This window comes from Carassius gibelio, chromosome A16 (genome assembly GCF_023724105.1).
Source record: "Carassius gibelio isolate Cgi1373 ecotype wild population from Czech Republic chromosome A16, carGib1.2-hapl.c, whole genome shotgun sequence".
Lineage (NCBI taxonomy): Eukaryota > Metazoa > Chordata > Actinopteri > Cypriniformes > Cyprinidae > Carassius > Carassius gibelio.
Genome location: NC_068386.1, coordinates 14,862,869 through 14,884,384, shown reverse-complemented (window position 1 = coordinate 14,884,384; position 21,516 = coordinate 14,862,869). Strand labels below are relative to the sequence as shown.

Sequence of the window (21,516 nt, the reverse complement as noted above, 5' to 3'; positions counted from 1 at the left end):
GCAATTATAAATCAAAGAAGAAATTTCTTAGAAATATAGTTATCTAGGTGAAGAGGATCACTTGCGCTTTGTGTAAGTTCCAGTACGAAACAGCGCGGGGGCACACCTGTTATGATTTTCCGATGGTAAAAACAAATTATATGTTGTTGTATTACTTATCAATATATAGTTTTTGACCAGCGAATGTGTGCAAATGTGATTTTTTTTTCTGTCCGTCATTAAAACGGCGACGGCGCCTGCCGCTGCGGGCATCACATTACATTTTCATCTACATGTTACAAACTAGTTTTTTTAGCTATATAGACGGAGCGCTCAGTTTTTCCCGTGGTAAAATGCATTTGGCCAAATTAGCATTTTATAAAAGATGAAATGCAACTGTATGCACAGGCTGTGTTGGCTATATATTGGCTATGACTAGATGGCAAATGCTAGCCCTCTTTCTCAGGCGACGTCCCACATGTCTGAGTCAGTGAGTCAGTCAGACATCAAATAAATAAAACATTAGCCTTTATAGACAGTGTTTAGTAGTACTTATTCAAACAACAAGATATTTATTTACCCTTCGCAAAACTTTGTTCAGCTCAGCTGGTGTCTACTGTGCGGCTGCTGTGAAACTTCAGTTGATTCAATGAATATAGAGGGGGCGGAGTTATCAGCTTACTGACAGCTTGAGGATCGAATTAGATTTACACAAGCTCGTTTTAAGAACTTTCATTTGGTAAAACAGACAGACAGACGTAAAGGGTGACCAATAGCATTGATAAAAAAATAAATAAATAAATAAAAACACCACCAAAAAAAGGGCACTTCGGAGTGTAAGGGCAAAAAGGGCATGTGCTCTGCACAGGTTGAGCCCTACCTGTGCACGTGCCTGATAGATCTGAACTTACAGTATCCAACTATGCTAAATCTATTAATAAACATAATTTTTAATCATAGCTAAAAAAAAAAAAAAAACCTCCTTTGTGAGTCCCAGTCCCATCTCAGAGTCTTGTCATTTGATGTTTCACACTGTAATTATTGGATGAACACTGAACTTACATATTTAACAAGTTTGTTATCCAGACCAGACACGACTGGAATAAAACTAAGAGAGCTTGAGTTCGATGAGCAATTATAAAGGAGAGTCATAGATACGCTATAGAGGGAATAAATTTAGCTGGAAGATCAGATGATAATGAACAACAAAAAACCCAAATGTTTCCATTTATATCCCTATCTTTACATGTCTCATTCTTCTAGCATGTTTAGTTGTTAAATTGCATTAATTCTGTTAAATTCTATATCGCAAAAAAAGGTTAAACAATAGTAAATAAAAGAATATCCAGGTGTCATTCCATACAAAACAGTTGCCATTTGTGTCTCTCATATGAATGTGTGTATAACAATGTATCACGCCCCGGTTATCAGGTTTTCTCTTTTAACTACAATGACCTATTCTATAAGTCAATAAAACTTTCACTTTGTCATTCCTTCAAGGGGTAAAGGTTTCAATGACATGCTTAATCACTTGTTTTTATAGAGGACAATTTTTAAAATGGCATCAATGTTATCCTGACTTTGTAGTAAACTGATAACTTAGTATATATTTACAGATATATCAGCATCAAATTATAAGCACCATGTACAGTAGCTTTAAAACCTTTGAGCTCAAGACTTGTAGTAATGTCTAACTGAACTGTAAAAGCTGTCTACTTGCTTATATCTCTTGATGTATTTATATTTGAAAAAGAAACCCATGGCTTTTGGAGTAATATAAAAGTAACAGATCTGTTTATTGCCAGTAGTGTCAGTATTGTGTCTAAATGCAGCAGTGTCTTCAAATGGCATCAAATTGTATCTACATTTAGACTGTTTAATTTGTTGTTATAAGTAAATAAAAAATCAATGTAATACAAAGTCATTCATGAAAATTTGCCAGAGGCATTACACTCTGACAAACCTGACTTCGCTTTGAAAGAAAGTTTCAGTGATGTGCTAATAGCAATAGTGCAACAGTTTATATTAAGCAATACTTTTCCACAGATTGGCACGAATCAGTGATACTATACTCTGTGTGTGTCTAGGGTGTGGATTTGACTCCTCTTTGTAAAGCTCAAAAAGGTTAAACATTTAATGGAGTTCTCTTGTATGCTGTATATAAGTTAGGCTATAATCTGTTTTCCTGGTAGCACACCAAAAGATGTTTTTACTTGAGTATGAGGAAATCTGTCCACTGTTCTTAGGAACGAGGAAAATCCATGAACGTGATAAAAGGCTTACAGTTGTTTTGACTTGTCTTTATGTTGAGTTTGAAAAAAAAAATGTTGATTTCAAAGCTCATGATAACATAGTTATACATGAAAACTGCATTACAAGGAGCCTAAGAGAGTGTCACCCAGAACTACTTGTGTATAAAATGTTACTCTTTATTATAATTTGTGACAAATGCCATATAATTAGTGATTACTCAAAGACCATGATGTCAAAAAAAAAAAAAAAAAAAAAAAAAACATAAAAAATGCCATTCTTCACTTCAAAATGGGAACTTTTCATACATTTCATCTGGTTTATATGCCGGAGCTTCTGACTGTTCAGCACCAACTGTTGGGAGATAAAGTTCCAAAATTAATTTTGACACCACCTGGCATTATTAAAGAGTAATGAGTTCAGTTAATGTATTGTTTGAATCATGTTTACATTTGCAAATTCTGTATTGTTTAAACAAACTTTAACGTAATTTCATCAGTTAAAACGTTACATTTTCAGTGTAGCATGTGTATAACTTATAAAGCATGTGTATGTGCAGTAACTTACAGGTGGTCATTGTTCCTGCATTTCGTTCAACTAAAGAATAAACCGGGACATCAAACCCTGTCCAAAAAAATAAATAAAATAAAACTGTAATCAGTTACATCATTGCCATTATTTTAGTTTATTTATTTATTTTACATCTTAACATTTAACATGAATGCCACTTACCTTCTGCAACACGGGAGTAATATACAGAGAAAAGACTGTTTAACTCGGCTATAAAACATAAGAAGACAGTTACATTGTTTAAATATGTTTCTTTCTAACTTGAATCCTTAATCAATTTAGAATAAAATTTTCCCTTACTGACATATTAATAGCACATCTTACAAGAAGTAAGAAGTTGCAGAAGTATCTACTCTTAACTTTACTAATTTGGAGGAAAACATCTGCACAATGAGCAAATGACAGAGGGCCTGCAATTTAGCTGATTCCGGTTTCCATTTGAGTAACTGTTCAGTCAAGAATAAATATATAACAGGAAGTACAACATAGACATACAAACTATGTTCTGATGACATAGCACTCATCACTTCCTCTCTTGTTTCTAATAAGCCATTGCTCTGACAGTGACAACCCAAACTTTTCAGGGCTACAGTTTTGGACTTACTTTGACTGTTGGTTTTGCTCCTTTGTTTTTTGAAATAAAGAATGGCACAGACGGTCAGTAATATGAGGACACACAGAGACACTACTGTGGTCATCACTACTACTGTCAGATTTGTTGTCACTGTTTCACTCCCATTGTTGCTTTCACTCAGGCCAGCAAGACCGTCAGGAGAGGCTGGAACAACAGCTGTGATCAATTAAAGAAAAGCATATTAAAAATGTATCCATTTGTTTAGGTTGTTTTGATCAGACACATACACATACATTATATACAGCAGGTACTTGTCTTACCTATGGTTGCCAGTGTTGTGTAACGAGATGTATTGTGAGCTATAACTAAAATGTAAATACAAATTTTAGTTAGATCTACGGTGTTGTAACAAACACATTTATGAAAGCTTGATTAAAGCTGTAATACAGTAAGGCAACCACACGCACCTCTATGTATAACGCAACTGATTGATCTGAAAATGAGTGTATTCACTGAGCTGACGATGTGAAAGAGAGAGAGAGAGAGAGAGAGGTGCGCAGCATGTGCAAAGCAGGGCAACACGAGGAACAGGATTGAGAACTGCTCTTTTAGAACATATGATTTTGAAACTTGTGAATCCATTAGAATCATTCGAAGACAGAATCGCGATACATATATGCACAGATTTTTACATCCACCCCAAGTTTTCTCTTCCTCTTCCCTAAAGCAGCACAACATGGCCTCAGCCCCTTCGTTGTGTGTTTCCAGGGGCAGGGTTTATCTGGGTTTGTGACGTAACGAACCTGGGAAGTAACTTGTGGTAGTTCTATACCAACCCTTTTTGTAGCCATTAAAACTGCCAGAATTTTAAAAGACATCTTCTCTTTTGCACTGAACTTTAAGCGCTGCAACTTTGCAGATATTGTTTATGCTCAAACAGCAACATATACACACTAATGTTAAAAAAGTGTAATCGAAATCAACCACCCCTTTGAACAACACTGATTCACTGGAACCAAATAAAACTTCTGCCTTACTCAAAGACACAACAATTCATTCTGGTTTGGCTTTGTTTGGAACTATTTTGTTGATGGTGCAAAATTAGACCACCTGGAAATTTTGTGGCCAAAATGTTAGTTATTAAAATATAAATTAACTTGTTTATTGATCTGTCAAAAGCGATAGCACAGTCATGTTGTTGGTAACATAAATGTTACCACAGCTATTATTATTAGCTGTTACAATTAGTATTGTTAATGTCTGTTCTCTTTACTAGTGGTATATTTATAATTTATAATGTCTGTACATTGTTCGGCTCTGGAGGCTCCTGTCAGCAGGCAATAAACCTCTTTTCTGATTGTGATTCAGATTTGTGGCTGAATGATATTTGGGACAATAGCATTCTTGCCCATTTGATTACTAAATAGGGTTAAAAATATTGGATTGAAAACATACCTTTCATCACCAGCCTCATCTCATAACAGGTTTTTTCATTCACTCTGCACCGATACCACAGTTCATCAGTTTGTACTGCATTCCTTATTTGCAAAGATCCGTTGTTTTGTTGTCTCAATCTCATGTACAGGGGGTCCGGGGCTTTCTCTGTGCTGCTTGAGGGCTTCAATGGAGCGCGGTACTGGTATATATCTGTTAATTGGTGACCATTAACAACTTTCCAAGTGACTGGTTCAGTTCTGTTTTGTAGAGGATGTTCAGAGCATGGCAGCAACACTGAAGAGTTTATCATTGCATGGACAGGGTTCAAAGATTTACACTCTGAAACAAGAGAAACACAGAAGTAGGCATATTATACATGTGTATATGGTTCTCCAATGGTGGTTATTAGCTTGTTTGAAAAATCTGCATTCTCACTTATAATACTCAGGTTAAATCGAGTTGTATGAAGGCAGTCCTGATCCTTGTAGACCTGACAGTCATAAAGACCACTATCGGATAATCTGAAGTCTTTCAGATCAAGTGTAACATTTCCAGCATCATTCCTCACAGACCATCTCTGGTGCTCTGATGCTGGAGAGATGTCTGGAGACATCAGGATGACTTTATCTTGGTTGATACTGCGTAGTTTGATTGTCAGAGAATCCAGCGGGTGGGTTGTTGTTTGGCAGGAAATAGACATGCTGTCACCAAGTAAATGGCTTATGTTCAACTGATGAACCTGCTTGCAGGGTCTCTCTGTTTCAGCTAAAAGGGAATAAAAAAGAGAAATGAGACATACTGAGAGAACTGGGACATAGAAAGACAGGAAACCACCAAAGGGTTCAGAATAAATAAAGAATAAAAACGATCCTCTTAATTGTCGGTGTATACCAATATTAAATTCATAAAATGACTTTAATATCAATTTTAGATAAACACATTGTCTGAGTTAATCTTTGCACACAAACACACAAATACACACAATTAAAACGAAGACTGTCCTTAGTGACACACTTTATTGCTTTAAAATTCAAGTTATATACACTAGCTAACAGAACACATTTGTTAGCACATCTGTTAACAAGAATTGTGATCAACAGAAACTTACAAAAAAGTAACAATTACGTAACTTATGAATGACATTGATCATATTCACATCACATCCGTGTCTATATGCATACCTCTTGTTTGTATGCTGGTTAAATGAATTTGATTTCATATAAAAGACACTTACCTTTACATTCTAATAATGCTGCTGTTAGAAGATACAGGAGTTGGAAATAAGAAAGCTGAAAACTCTTCATCATATACAGATGCTCACTGCTGGACAGCTCAACACTATATGAGCACAAGCCACATAACTTCACTTTCATAGAGCTGTTTTCAGTTACTCCAAATTTAATGCGGAAGTAGGAAATATGGTCTAATTCTGTGCTCATATAGAGGCCTTCAGTGAGCGATGGGGAGTTTTCAGCAGTCATATTAGCAACTTTTAAATCTTATAATAGCAGATGTTTTAAAAAGCTGCCGTTAGATGGAAAAGGATGGAAATGCAGTTTGAAGATGAAAAACCCCCATCAATAGATAGTTTTGAGTGTAGCTCACTGCAAAACAACTCAATATGAGCACAGGCCACAAAACCTTTTACCTTCACACAGTTGTTTTTGAAGAGACAAAGTAGGAAATGTGTTCTGTGCAAAATGTTAGAGACGTGCTATTTTGCACACATTTTAAATAATTAAAACAATAAGCTATATGAGTTAAATGAAATAATATTATTTTGATTACCTTGATTTCCTTGATTTTTCATCTCTAAGAACTGTAAAACAGGAACACATAGGATGCAGGTTTTAGATTGTTAAAGGCATTTCCCTTTGTGTTACTTTTGCTATGTTACACTGTATAAAAAAAGACAGAAAGAAAGAAACATTTCTGGAAATATGTACTAAACTGCAATTTTCATTTCCTTCTCTTAACATTCATCTAATGAAATCATCAGTGCTCATAATCAGTCATTGAAAACTTCCATAGTTCCCTCTATCCGTATTCATTCACTTTATTCACCCTAATTACTTAAGTTAAATTAAAATATTATGGTCTCAAATTGTCTTAATTGCTAATTTCAGAGGAACTGAGTTATATTCTCAATTCAGTTCCTAAATGACTTCAACTCTCAATTGATCTACTTTAAAAATGATTTTTTTTTTTTTTTTTTTACACTCAAAAAAGTGATTATTAAAGCTCTTTCACAAAATACCATCTAAGGTGGAACTGATGTATAAATGAATAATAAAGTTATGTCTGAAATCTATTTGACTCCGTGACAGTGAAAATGCTTGGTGTCTCAAAGAGTGAAAAGCCATTTTCCTGTTTTATGGACAGAAAATAATTTAACCTCAGATTGCACATCAGGTTTATACAGTAATTATGGTGATGTGGAGAAGCAGTTAATGCAGAAAAGTGGGAAACAAAAGCCTTCACTCTCTGTTATCAATTTTACAGCCAGACTGAAGTTACTATGTGTCCAAAAATGAAGCAGACATTCTTTTCCTTTTATCAACGAGCAGCTCTCATTCACACACCATTCCACAGATTCCTCTCTCAGTCTTCAGCAGGAACTGATTGATGGAGGTCCGGCTGGAATGATCACCCATCATCCATCAGAGCATATAAATAAATATATATTAAAATATATTAAACATAGAGTACAGTTATTATTATTATTATTATTATTATTACTACTACTACTATTTAGATTTTTTTATTATTATTGTTTTCATATATTTTTTGCCATTATTTAGAGCAGTGTTTCTTGAAAGATCTGGAATCAAAAATGTGTTGTGGTTAATTAAATAACACATATAAACACTCTTTGGAGTCAAAAGGTTGAGATTTACAAATTTATAAAGATATTCTGTGATTTCCAGGATGTGCATATGATGAGATGAACAGGGAGTGAGAGTGATTTTTCACAACATCTGAGGGAAGAGTATTTGTGAGTGAGGTATGGAGAGGTAAAGACTTTAAGAAATTAGAAATGTGAGCAGTCTGAACACCCCAGTATTTTAAGAGACCCACACTCCCCTCTGCAGGCTTCAGTGAACATTACATTATAAAATAATAGACTTCATACATGCACATATACTGTAATCATATTCTGAATACTTCACCAAGCACATCAAAATAGCAAACCACATATAACTGCTTTCTATTAAAAAACGTATTTATATGAAAAATTCTATACTCCACCATTATCTTCTCTCTCAGTCACACACACATACTTGAGTTCATTCTCTAGTGCCGTGACTTTGGACTGCAGCGCCTCCTTCTGTTCCTGCATCTCCTCCATTTCTCTGATGGCCTTCCTCCTCAATCCCTCCAGCCGCTCTGCTTCTGCCTCTCCTTCATCCACCTGCCTCTTCAGAGCCTTCACACGCAGAGTCAGCTGAAGAACCACACAGCATTAAACACAGAAACACTCCACGGGTCTCTCACATACACCGATCAACACACACACACTGCTCTATATGTGCACATGTAACGTGTGTATTCTTCACCTGGTCTCTCCTCATCCAGGGTGATGTTCTGGAGTTTTAATGTGAAATGTTGCATATCAACAGTAATGATTTGCAGAGGATCAGTGCTGCCTCACTCCCGTTTACATTTATGAATCTTGTAAATGTGTTTCTGTCTTGCAAACTTGTTAATTAGATCCATAATTTGTCAGGATGATCAGAAGCATCAATGGGTTAAAATGAGTTGAAAATTATGAACAAAGCAGCAATATTTTGCATTGTATGTTTTCCAGAAAAAGGTGTGTTAATTCTCATAAAAAAATACAATAGAGGGAATAACTTAAGTCATATGCTGGAACACAAATATAAGTCTTTTCAGAATAGTTTATTGCAATACAAACATTATATCAAAGAATATGTGCAGAAAAAAAGAATAAAATCCAAGAGTCGTTTCACAGAAGAGTTGTCATTATGTGTCTCTTACAGTGTGTCCTGTATAAAAATGCATCACAAGCCTGATACTGTCAAAATACACTCAGAGAGCAAGGAAAAAGGAGTTCTTCAATATGTATTTGAATAATTCAATCGTCCAATCCAAGGGGGACCGTAGGAGACAGAGGAACACATGAAAAGACATTCAGAACCGACCAACACTGATTGAAAGGACTAGGACTTTTAAACACCGGGTAAATGAGGAAAAACGAGACACATCTGGAATCAAATGAACACAATCAACGGAGACAGAAACTGGATCACAGAGAGCAAAAACACACATAACCCTGACAGTTATGTTTTGTCTTTTAATAGCAATCAACTGTTCTGTAAATCATCATTCAATTAAAAAGTGAACTTTTGCGATAGAAGCAGCATGAAATTTCATATTAAAGAATTTTCCCCAGATTGAGAGTCATTCCTTATTTAAAGAAAACAACAACAACAACAACAAAAGCACATTAAATATCTGTCCTCTGCTTTATATGCAGGAGCTTCTGTGTGTTCACACCAACTGTTGGGAGATAAAGAAAAAAAAAACATTAAATCATGCATATATGCACATGTGTGCTGCATAAACAGTATATGTGTGTGTCCATGTTATTGAGTTATATTATATGAATTTATGATATATATATATATATATATATATATATATATATATATATATATATATATATATATATATATATATATATATATATAATATTAGAAAGAAGAACGTAAATTAGTCCAAACCAATTTGATGTACCAATTTACTTTTTATGTAGTTCAGGACAGATATAGAATTAATGACTTAACTTACAGTCATGATTCAGTTGTTATGTTCCTCTAAAAAACAGAATGGACCATCAAACCCTGCAAGTAAAATACTTTTATTAAATACTAGTGCTGTCAATCGATTAAAAAAAATTAACTAATTAATCGCACAATTTTTTAAAATTAATCGCGATTAATCGCGATTAATCGCAATTAAAAGACTGAAACTTTTGGGATATGTAAATGTAAAATGTAAATAATTAATGTAAACTCAAGACAAAGAAACTATTTAAATTCAAAATATGATTGTTTATTGGAATTTTTGTTTAACTTGTAACACAGATTTTCTCATGTAAACAACATACCTGCAATAAACCATCAATATCCTCCAAATTAACTGTTGGCTTGAAAGCCATATTTATTACAGAAATAAAAACACAGGCATGTAAGTACCATTTGAATTTCAAAACAATCAATGCCAATAAAAACAAAAATGATTTCCATGTTGAATTCTAAGTGGACTGCAAAAAAATTCCAAAGTATAGTCATTGCCAGTGCTTTAAGTGGGCCAGTATGCACCAGTACTCAGTACGGCCACTTCCAAATATAGCTCTTGAGCGTACCGCCACCTCTCCGTGCGCCCAGAACGTGCTTGTAGCGTACCGGTACGCTCATTTGGACATCTGTTTTAATAGAAGTTTTAATCTTTTACCTGCACTGTCGATTTTCAGAGCGCCCTTCACAATGCAAGCTTCCTAATTCATCCCACCCAGAGCAGAAACTACATTACCCATTCACCTTTAAGTTATACAAGTGAATAGCGCATGTGTCGCTTTTCCCACTGTTAAGTGTCAACAACTCAACGTGGCCGGAGAAGGTGTGTGAAAATCGTTGTGAGTTATACTAAAGCAAAATCTTGAGTATTTATTGTCTGATAAACATTAAAAACTGTCTGCGGAGGTTGAGTCGTCCTGCAGCCCCCGCTGGCTGCTCATTGGCTGCAGCATCTTTTTTCTAAGTTCTAAAAAAATACCGTAGACGGCAAGGCACAAATTTAGATATTCATTTATCTAATTAATCTATAGCCTATGCACAAAGACAATATGATCTTTTTGTCCCCTTTTTGTTTTAAAGCTTGATGAAGAGTGAGAGCGCAAGTTGCTGCAGCTGCGAGGAGGACAGTGATGCACGCGTACAGGAGTGATTGACAGTTCGCGGCACTGTGTACAAAAAATACTCCGCTACACAATTATTTCGTTATCTTCGTTTAAGCTTATTAACGTTAGCGTTACAGAAAGGTCATGATTTACGCACTGTTACAGTCATTGTTTTTTTTGTTTTTTTAAACAATGACATTTGAGTTCATGATTTTAATGTTGCTGTTTCTTGTGGCAGACTAAATGAAGAGTAATGTTTCTTGTGGCAGACTGAAGAGTAATCCGGCAGAGTTTTATACTGAAACTTTCCGTCTAAAAGTCCTTCCTTGGTCTTATCCATATTTCTTTGCACGTAGAACACACATAGGCCACAACTGGAAATAAAAAAAAACTGCAACCGCGTTAATTGCGTTATTTTTTTTTAAAGCGTTAAATATTTCAAATTAATCGAATGCGTTAACGCGCTAATTTTGACAGCACTATTAAATACACTTCATCAAAAACACTTATTACACAAGGGTTTACTATGAATATCACTGACCTCCTGAAATGATGGAATAATGTACGGTAGTCCAGCAGTTCAAATCAACTAAAAGATATAAAAAATAAGTACTTTACTATCTGATCAGCTATCATAATGTGACTTTCATTCTAACATGAGGACCCTCATCACCAGGATGTAATGATATGAGCTGTGTGTATTTCATGTCTTATATCAACACACTCAGAAAACTTAAAACATTAACAGTTGTGGACTTACTTTGACTGTTGGTTTTGTGACTTTGTTTTTGGAAATAAAGAATGACACAGATGGTCAGTGATATGAGGACACACAGAGACACTACTGTGGTCATCACTACTACTGTCAGATAAGTTTCACTCTTATTGTTCTTGGCTTCAGTTTGCCCAGCCGTATTGTCAGCAGCTGTGGTTGGAGCATCTGTGATCACTAGAAAAAGAGATACTTAAACGAACATTAGTCAGACTGATTAGTGTTTTCCTTTTAATCAAATAAATTCAGTACCTGTGGATAACAATGTAGTGGAAAGTTTTCCCATAATTGTTGAATAAAATGTTTTATCATCTGTAATCAAAATACAAAACATTTTTACAGTAGGAAATGTATCCATCATATCATATATATATTTTAGACAGTAATACAAATGTTAACCCATATTTTCCAGCTGGTATAAAAACATTAACAAGCTTGTATAAAAAGTGGGACATTCACATCTACAGTACTACTATATTAACAAACAGACAGTTTAACCACAGGATATAATCACCACAAAATTATTTTAATCTAAACCCCATCTAGATATATTTAACTTAAATATTTATCATATTTATTACCACAATAATCCAAAAATATTTTGACTAACCCATCACAACAATTCACATTTATTAGCATATCTTAACTTAATCTTTCAGTCTAATCAATGTCTGTCAAAGAGTCTGGTTTGAGTCTTTAGGGTAAAAATATTGAAAACACACCTTTCATCACCAGCTTCGTCTCATAGCAGGTTTTTTCATTCACTCTGCACAAATACCGCAATTCATCAGTTTGTACTGCATTTCTTATAAGCAAAGATCCGTTGTTTAGTTGTCTCGCTCTCATGTACAGTGGGTCTGGGGGTTTCTCTGTGCTGCTTGAGGGCTTGTTTGCAGCGCGATACTGGTATATATCTGTTGATTGGTGACCATTAACAACTTTCCAAGTGACTGGTTCAGTCCTGTTTTGTAGAGGATGTTCAGAGCATGGCAGCAACACTGAAGAGTTTATCATTGCATGGACAGGGTTCAAATGTTTACACTCTAAAACAAGAGAAACACAGAAGTAGGCATATTATACATGTATATGGTTCTCCAATGGTGGTTATTAGCTTTTTAAAACATCTGCATTCTCACTTATAATACTCAGGTTAAATCGAGTTGTATGAAGGCAGTCCTGATCCCTGTAGACCTGACAGTCATAAAGACCACTATCGAATGATCTGAAGTCTTTCAGATCAAGTGTAACATTTCCAGCATCATTCCTCACAGACCATCTCTGGTGCTCTGATGCTGGAGAGATGTCTGGAGACATCAGGATGACTTTATCTTGGTTGATACTGCGTAGTTTGATTGTCAGAGAATCCAGCGGGTGGGTTGTTGTTTGGCAGGAAATAGACATGCTGTCACCAAGTAAATGGCTTACGTTTAACTGATGAACCTGCTTGCAGGGTCTCTCTGTTTCAGCTAAAAGGGAATAAAAAAGATAAATGAGACCTACTGAGAGAACTGGGACATACTGTAGAAAGACAGGAAGCACCACAGGATTTACAAAAATAAATAAATAAATTAATTAATAAATAATAATAATAATAATAATAAATACATATTTTTCTTAAATTATCTTCTTGGTTGCCAGTGTAAAACAATATTAAATTCCTAAACTGACTTTTATATAAATATGTTGTCTGGGTTAATCTTTGCTCTCACACACACACACACACAAATTATTTAAAAACAAAGACTGTCCTTAGTGACACAATTTTATTCTTTAGAATTCAAGTTGTATACACTAGCTAACAGAACACATTTGTTAGCACAATTGTTAATATGAATTGAGATCAACTGAAATTAAAAAAAAAATGTACAATTATGTAACTTATGAATTACACTGATCATATTTACATCCGTGTCACATTTAAACACCCACAGTCCATTGATTATATGCATACCTCTTGTTTGTATGTTGGTTAAATGAATTTGATTTCATATAAAAGACACTTACCTTTACATTCTAATAATGCTGCTGTTAGAAGATACAGGAGATGGAAATAAGAAAGCTGAAAACTCTTCATCATATACAGATGCTCACTGCTGGACAGCTCAACACTATATGAGCACAAGCCACATAACTTCAGTTTCATAGAGCTGTTTTCAGTTACTCCACATTTAATGCGGAAGTAGGAAATGACCATAATTCTGTGATCATATAGAGGCCTTCAGTGAGCGATGGGGAGTTTTCACCTGTCATATTGGCAACTTTTAAATCTTATAATAGCAGGTGTATTAGAAAGCTGCCGTTAGATGGAAAAGGATGGAAATGAAGTTTGAAGATTAAAAACACCCCATCTAATAGATAGTTTTGATTGTAGCTCACTGCAAAACAACTCAATATGAGCACAGGCCACAAAACCTTTTACCTTCACACAGTTGTTTTTGAAGAGCTAAAGTAGGAAATGTGTTCTGTGCAAAATTTTAGAGACGTGCTATTGTTAATAATTAAAACAATTAGCTAAAGTAGTTAGTTATTTTTAAGATAACATATTTAAAGAAATAAACTTTCCCTATAAATGCCTATTAAAAGCTGAAGTCTAAGCAGAGTATGAAATATCCCTTTCTAAACCTTGATTTCTCATCTCTAAGAACTGTAAAACAGTAACAGGAAGTAGGATGCAGTTTTTGGATCATTTGGATCATTAATGTCCCCTTTGTGTTACTTTTGCCATGTTATACTGTAAAAAAAAAAAAGAAAAGAAGAAAAATTACATTTTTGGAAATATGTACAAAACTGCAATTTTTATTTTCCTCTCTTAACATTCATCTAATGAAAACGTCATTGCTCATAATCAGTCATTGGAAACTTAGTTCCCTCCATCCGTATTCATTCACTTTATACAGAAGAAAATTTCTTATTTCTTCAGTTTATCCCCTAATTACATAAGTTCAATTTAAATATTAGGGTTTCAAATTGTCTAAATTGTTAATTTCAGAGGAAGTTCAATTCAATTACTAACTGGCTTCAACTCTAAACAGATTTACTTTAAAAATGTTTCCTGAGGAATTCGGCTCGTGTTTCAACACAGCCCTGATCGACTCTTTAATTTGTCTGGTTCGTGTCATTTCTGTTACAGTTTGTTTATCAAGTGTGAGATTTTGCAAGGCATCTCAGTACATATGAAAAACATTACATTTTGGTACAAATGAAAATATCAGTAAATAATATTTGACCTTCGATCATCTCAGTCTGTAAAGATGAGCTCTCAGGAGTTACACGAAGCAGCATCGTCTTCCTCCTCCTCTTGTCCTTCAAGGCAGCTTGAAGTAAGCTTGTGTAACTGAAGTAGCAAATAACATCGACACAAGTTTTTCATGTTACAGTGTCAGTGTGCAACAGTTTGTTGCGGGTTATTATTGTCATTCAGCAACACAAGCTTACTTCAAGCTGCAATGAAGGACAAGAGCACATCTCTACAGACTGAGACGATCGAAGGTCAAATATTATTTACATATTTAGTAATTCAAAGCACCATGAGAGCTTTCCAATATGCCCGCCACTGAGTGGCGTCTCTACTACCTGGCCAGAGAGCAACTGTCCATCAAAAGCTCACTATCCAATCAGAGTAGATCACTGTTAAGCACGCCCCCACGAGAGGATTGTGTCAAAACACCAAACGAAAAACTGCGAAGCATAAGCGGAATCTGTTGCAATGCATTCAGAATCCACAATTAGCGAAAACGAATCTTTGAAAAATATTAACAGAGAATGAAGCATATTTGAAGACCCTGTTAAATTTGTGCGATTTTCATTTTGTTTTTTTTTCTTTTGTAATGGCATATTTTTGATAGTTTCTGAAAAAGTTACGTTCAGTTTTATAAAGTTTCGATCATTTTTATTGAACCAAATGTAATTCCATAAAGGGAGCAGGTGACCAGCATCATCCTGACCAGGAGTATCACCACATAACCAGATCTACCTGGAAGTGCATCATGTCCGACTAAGAAAGAAAAATAATTATCTGGAACATCAAGAAGAAAGTCTACACTTTGAACACAGGTGAACTCTTCCAGTTGGCAAATTACATTCACCCTGCATCAGATGCAGATGTCACACAATTAAAGAATGGTGACAAAGAGAGCTACATTAATTATATTTTCACTTACATGAACAGCTCTGAAATGTCTAGGCTACCTGATCAAGGGATGACTGTGTTATTTAATATAAATGATTGTATAGATGAAATCATAGAGCAACGTGCTACTAGGAGTAAAATGGTTACTCAGCCATCTATTACACATCATAGCAAAGACGCATCAGAGGATGAATACCAGAGAATGCTATCAAACTATGAGGATTTAGGTAGAACACTTTTAGCCTGTAGAACTATACCTTCCACACTACCTACATCCACAGACACTTTACACAGACATCTTCCAAACAAGGAATTCAATAATCACAGTACATCTCATTTTGCACCTGAGACCATGGTCTCTATAAGAGACATTGCAATGTTGCAATGTTGAGAATTCAGGATCCATGGGGGATAAATAGGAGACAGTGCCTCTCACATAAGTTTCAGCAAGCTGTGCAAGCAAATAGATGAAGGCATTAAGGAAGGCTGCACTGAAAGTGTTATAATCCGAGGGGTGTTCCGCATGATTAAACTTGGACATTTTAAAGATATGTTAATAACCAAGGATGACATGACTGTTGCGGAATTGAAGAGTTCTCTCCAGTCTAATCTAGGTGAGGCAGCAGTCCTGAACTTTTCCAGGAACTTATGACTGCCAAGCAGCAGGACCATGAGACGCCACAGCAGTTCCTGTACCGCATGATCAGCCTAAAGCAGAAGATATTGTTCTGCTCTAGGCAGGTGAATTCAGACATCAAAAATGATGATCATACTGTTCGGAGTGTTTCTCCATAATATTTCACAAGGCATCAGCCTAAAGCACAGTGACATTCGGTGAGCGCTGAGAACTTTTCTCTCAGACCACAATGTTTCTGATGAAACCCAGCTGAGGCATGTAATAAGAATTACAAGTGATGAAAGTGAGAGGCAACGATGGGTGGGTCAGTCTATTCGCTATAAGGTGGTGCATGCACACAGCGCACAATTGGAGTCTTACAATGGGGCTAAAGAAATGTTGGGTGTGGCTAAGACGGCAAAAGATAAGACCATTCACAGAGCCGGATTAAATAAATGGACTACACTAGGCAGGCTGCATTTTTTGGGCCCCCCTCCATCGATGTTATTTATGAATTCAAATCTGAAACTTACCAAAGTTACTAATAAAAGTTAATTCACATTTTACATAGCCTAGTCTTTGGTTACAAATTGTTTGTGTTGTATATTAAACAGTCTATCAGACTATTTTTTGATATTCATTATTTATACGTCATTACACATTATTAAATGCTATTAAATTATCCTCATCCATTGGGAGTGTCATTGTTAAGGCAGTAGTACCAGTAAATAACCAATAGGTATCAGTAAACTATGTAAACAGAGCAAATAAGTTTATCTTATTTGCTCTGTTTACATTTAATCAACACATTTAATTAAGATTTTCTGCAAAATGCAATAGTTTACAACATTTATAAATGTAATTAAGAACAAGAAGGCAAACATGACCCCTTCACATTCATCAAGACCATTTAGAAACTGTCTAACAATAAATAATAATAAATATAAAGATGGAGGATTTAAACTATGGAAAACTAAAGGAATTCAGACTATTGAAGACTTGTATGGATGGAATACTTCTTACATTTCAAGAATTGTGTGATAAACACCAGATTCCCTCAAAACATTTTTTTTTTCTATATTCACAGCTTAAAAGTTTTATGTCTTCCAGGTCTATAGATATTATGTACATTCCCAAACTGTCATTAATTGAGGAAATAATTGAAAAAAGAGGTGAAAAGGGCCAATTGTCAAAATATTATAATTTAATAATGTCTAAGTCTAAAGAGTCTGCTGTAGACAAATTAAACGCATGGAGGAAAGACTTTCAAGAAGAAATAGAGGAATTTGAATGGACTGAATCATGTTTAAAGGCACAAAAACAAATCATAAACACGCAGCTTAAATTCTTACAGTATAAATGGTTGACAAGGGTTTATATAACATCTGAAAAACTTGCGTCTTCGGGCCGTGTCTCCAGGCCTGGCACGGCCTCTGCTGACTCGAGCAGGTTCACAGCTGTCGGACGGCTGCCCCGACAGAAACTTCAGTAAAGCCCCCGCTGTCTCTTCTTTTGTTCTTCTTCATTTTTTTTTCTTTTTACGTTTTGCCGCACCCGAAAGCATCTTGAATGTTAACCTACTCAAAACACACCTGCCTGCTATATTTGTTGTCACGCTCTGACCGCCGCTGACGTCTCCTCGGATTTAACTGGCTGGCACCTCTATATAAATACAGTCACGGGCTGGCGTTAATGTGACGTAATGTAACAGTCTATGGTTAAGATAAACATCGTCACTGTTTTTAGTTAATTAATAAAATAATTAATAAATATTGAAATAAATTGTAGATAGGATATTTGTACATTTAATTTTATTTTTATTATTATATATATATATTTTTTCCTCTATCTGGGACCCATCCCGCCAATCGGGCCCTAGGCACGTGCCTAGTTTGCCTTTGCGTTAATCTGGCTCTGACCATTCAGCAGCTGAGGGTACAAATAGAAACTTTAACTACTGCAGTGAATTCCCTGAAACAGCATGGAATGACAAAACCTTCTAATTTGCGGTATGAGTACAGCAAAAAAAAACAAGCTTTTAAAAACATCAGCAACTACACTAACCACCTCAACAGCCCATTTTCAACTCGTTTTTCGACTCAGCATTCGACACTGTTCCCACCGTCTGCCATGCCATTGTACAACCTGGATACACAGGTGCAGTCTCAGACCCAGTATCAAATACAACGTCAATACAGGTCAAGACTCAAAACCCAATTCTTTTCAAGTAGACATCGTCTTCAAAGACAACAACAGTCAAGATGCCACGAATGCACAGATAAATATGTGACTACTTGCAGCCATTTTTATATGTGGTGCAGAGGGACACAGAGCTGTAGGTTGCCAAGAGAGCAGGGAAATGGGGAACGATCACTGCAGAGGGACAACCAGTGATCAATAAAGTGTCCGTCCCAGTATGAAATGTTACAAGCTCCTACAACCACTTTGACTTCATCAAAAAAAAATCCATAACATCACATCTTCATAATTACCACACTAGTCCAATCAAATGAGAGTTGTTCAGCTTGTAGTGGAAAAGTGTCTGATGAAATGTACTATGAATGGTTTTACTGTCACTGTTACTCAAGTTAGCATTATGGATTATAATTGGAAAGAAATATACTTACCATCAAGTAAAACTTCGACCACTCACAAAGATTATTGACCCACATGAATTGGAGGTCAGATGTAAAAAAGGACCTAATATCCTTCCATGGTTGGGTGGAGATTTCTCTTAACCTTCTAGAGAGTGAAGACCCTAGACTGGCTTTACAGGTTCCTTTTCTGGTAAGCAGAATTGGGTTAGAAAGGGCTTTAATGTTGTCCAAGAGATTGTAAGAGCTGGTCGAAAGTCTATCACAAGGCTTGTTCACCCTTGCCAACCTCCTCGGCACAGCAATGGAAATCGAAGATGATAAGGCCAATCCTCTTGTCAATTGCCGCATTTCCAAGGTAATTACCCGGATTATTTGTACCAGGAACTTTTTTCCCAGGAACTTTTTCCCCCCAGACCTGTTGCTTTCTGTGTTTCCACCGTGGTGTAAAGTACCGGGAAGATTAGGCAAATAGACTGGTGACGTAGGTCTGCGCGCTTTTCTCAATACAAAGTACGCTGATTTTGGACTTGTATCCTCGGTAGTTCAGACTTTGCATTCGACTCGGGAGTGTGATGTCCGCGACGACGCAAATCTGTTAAATATGCAAACAGCAGCGTACTTGATAAATTCAGTCAGCTCGCCTTCACTACTGCAATTTTCCTCTCTGTATATTTACAATAAAACGAAAACGAAATAGGATATCAAATACCACTGCCTCCTTTCGTTTTCATTTAAGCATAATAACAGCTGCAGAAATGCACTTAGTTCAGGGATATGTGTATATATACAGCCATTACAATGAAACAAAATATTATATAGATTTTTTATTTTCATTTTAACATATAGATAAATTGAATACAGACAAAAGATAACCTGTTAGATTTACCCAAAACTAATTATATTTTATGTTTAACCACCAAAGAGACATCAGAGCCAGTGGCACATATCAGAAGGTCTAGCCGAGGTGAGGCTGCTCTCTGCGGATACATGAGCACTGAGCTCCCGCTGATCGCGTGGAGCTGACCACCTCGGAGATCGGTGAAACACATTTTTAAATAGGCGCTGTTTTTAAAAATAAACCACAGATTTGAGTTTTAAACAACTACATTCTCGCCTGAAATAGTTTTAAAATTACATTTTATGACACAATAACAGTAATATTTTGAAAATGTTGATCTAAATAAATGGTGGTTGAACTCAACCAATGCTGCGTGAACTCAACCAATCAGCATGTTTAGCGCCCAAGTCCCGCCCCCGGAAAGTTTCGGAACTTTGAAAAAGTACCACCTCGCCAGCAGGGACTTTCTGAGGGGCATTTTTTTACACAGAACTTTATTTAGTTCCTGGTTCCTGCGGTGGAAACACACCGAGTACCAACCCAAAGTCCCTAGTTCCTGGGTAAGGTTCCTGTGGTGGAAACGCGGCAATAGTCATTCAATACCAGAAAACTTCAAACGAGCAAGATTTGGATGTCAATGTCTCAATAAATGTTGGATCAAGGGATATTGTTATCCACTCAGGTTGCGTTACTCATGTTAAATGTCATGTTCCAAACATCTTCAATCTCACCAGCCCAGTGGTGCTGTTTGAACCTGTCATGGAGTGTTCACAGTTTGACTAGTTAATTATTGGTGAGGGACTTTTGAAAATTCAAAATCCACAGAATCCATATGTTCAAATAACTATTGGCAATCAAACTATGCAGGGTATCACACTGCCACTGAAGATCACACTTGGGAGCAATTGAATCTGATCAAGCAGATTTTCAACCTTTGAATGTGGTAGTAAACAGCTTGGAGTCCCGTGCTGGTACCAAGGATGAAGGAAGAAATCCTCCAACACTTTGGCATCCTCCAGTTGATCTAAGCCACATCAGTAATGAACAGCAAGAACATGTGAACTGCTTTATGAAGAGTCAGTAACTTTTGCATGTGACAATGATGACAGGATGCATTCCTAGTCTGCAGAATGCCATTACATTGAAGGATGACATACCTGTGCAAAGAAAGTATGCCTCTGTGCCTAAACCACTCTATCAGGAACTCAAGGAGTACATTCAAGACTTGTTGGTTAGAGTTTGGATTGTTAAGTCCAAGTAACCACCATACTCTGCTCCTGTTGTATGCGTAAGAAAGAAAGATGGTTCACTTAGACTTTGAATTGAGTACCGTTCACTTAATAAGAAAACAGTACCAGAAAGACATCCTTTGCCTCGTATACAAGATATTACAGATACTTTAGGGGGTTACAGCTGGTTTTCCATCATTGACCAAGGGAAGGTATATCACCAAGGGTTTATGGCTGAGGGATCCTAACATCTGACAGCTTTCATTACATCATGGGGGTTATATGAGTGGTTAAGGATTCCTTTTGGGCTGACCAACGCACCTGCTGCATTCCAGAGCAGCACGGTAGAGATGCTGGACTCCTTTCAAGATGATTGTTGCATACCTTACCTGGATGACATACTCTGTTATGCAAATAATTTTGAAGACTACCTTAAAATACTTAGAATGGTCTTAAAAGCACTACAACAGCATGGGGTGAAACTTAGACCAAAAAAATGTGAGTTCTTCAAAAGAGTGGTTCGCTATGTGGGATGACTCATTTCTGCTGAAGGTGCCCGCATTGATACCAAAGACATCATCGCCATTTTGTCACTTGGAGAA

General features: G+C 36.1%; 1 protein-coding gene across 8 annotated transcripts in view; it reads right to left on the bottom strand.

Annotated features, from left to right (window-relative positions):
• Window positions 1–2,384: 2,384 nt before the first annotated feature.
• The window catches only part of LOC128030711 (uncharacterized), a 199,003-nt gene continuing 179,871 nt past the window's right edge, over window positions 2,385–21,516 (bottom strand). The window contains exons 1-9 of one of the 8 annotated variants that reach the window (XM_052618570.1): window positions 13,510–13,641; window positions 12,697–12,971; window positions 5,246–5,300; window positions 4,829–5,149; window positions 3,694–3,738; window positions 3,404–3,589; window positions 2,962–3,009; window positions 2,797–2,853; window positions 2,385–2,583 (exon numbers count right to left, since the gene is read on the bottom strand). In XM_052618570.1, the coding sequence (XP_052474530.1) occupies window positions 2,516–2,583; window positions 2,797–2,853; window positions 2,962–3,009; window positions 3,404–3,589; window positions 3,694–3,738; window positions 4,829–5,149; window positions 5,246–5,300; window positions 12,697–12,971; window positions 13,510–13,582 (1,128 nt within the window). In that variant the 5' untranslated portion in view covers window positions 13,583–13,641 and the 3' untranslated portion in view covers window positions 2,385–2,515. Of the gene's footprint in view, window positions 2,584–2,796; window positions 2,854–2,961; window positions 3,010–3,403; window positions 3,590–3,693; window positions 3,739–4,828; window positions 5,150–5,245; window positions 5,576–6,044; window positions 6,178–12,227; window positions 12,549–12,641; window positions 12,972–13,509; window positions 13,642–21,516 lie in introns of those variants that run through there. The other 7 variants (XM_052618571.1, XM_052618572.1, XM_052618569.1 and 4 more) reach the window with 7 other exon arrangements.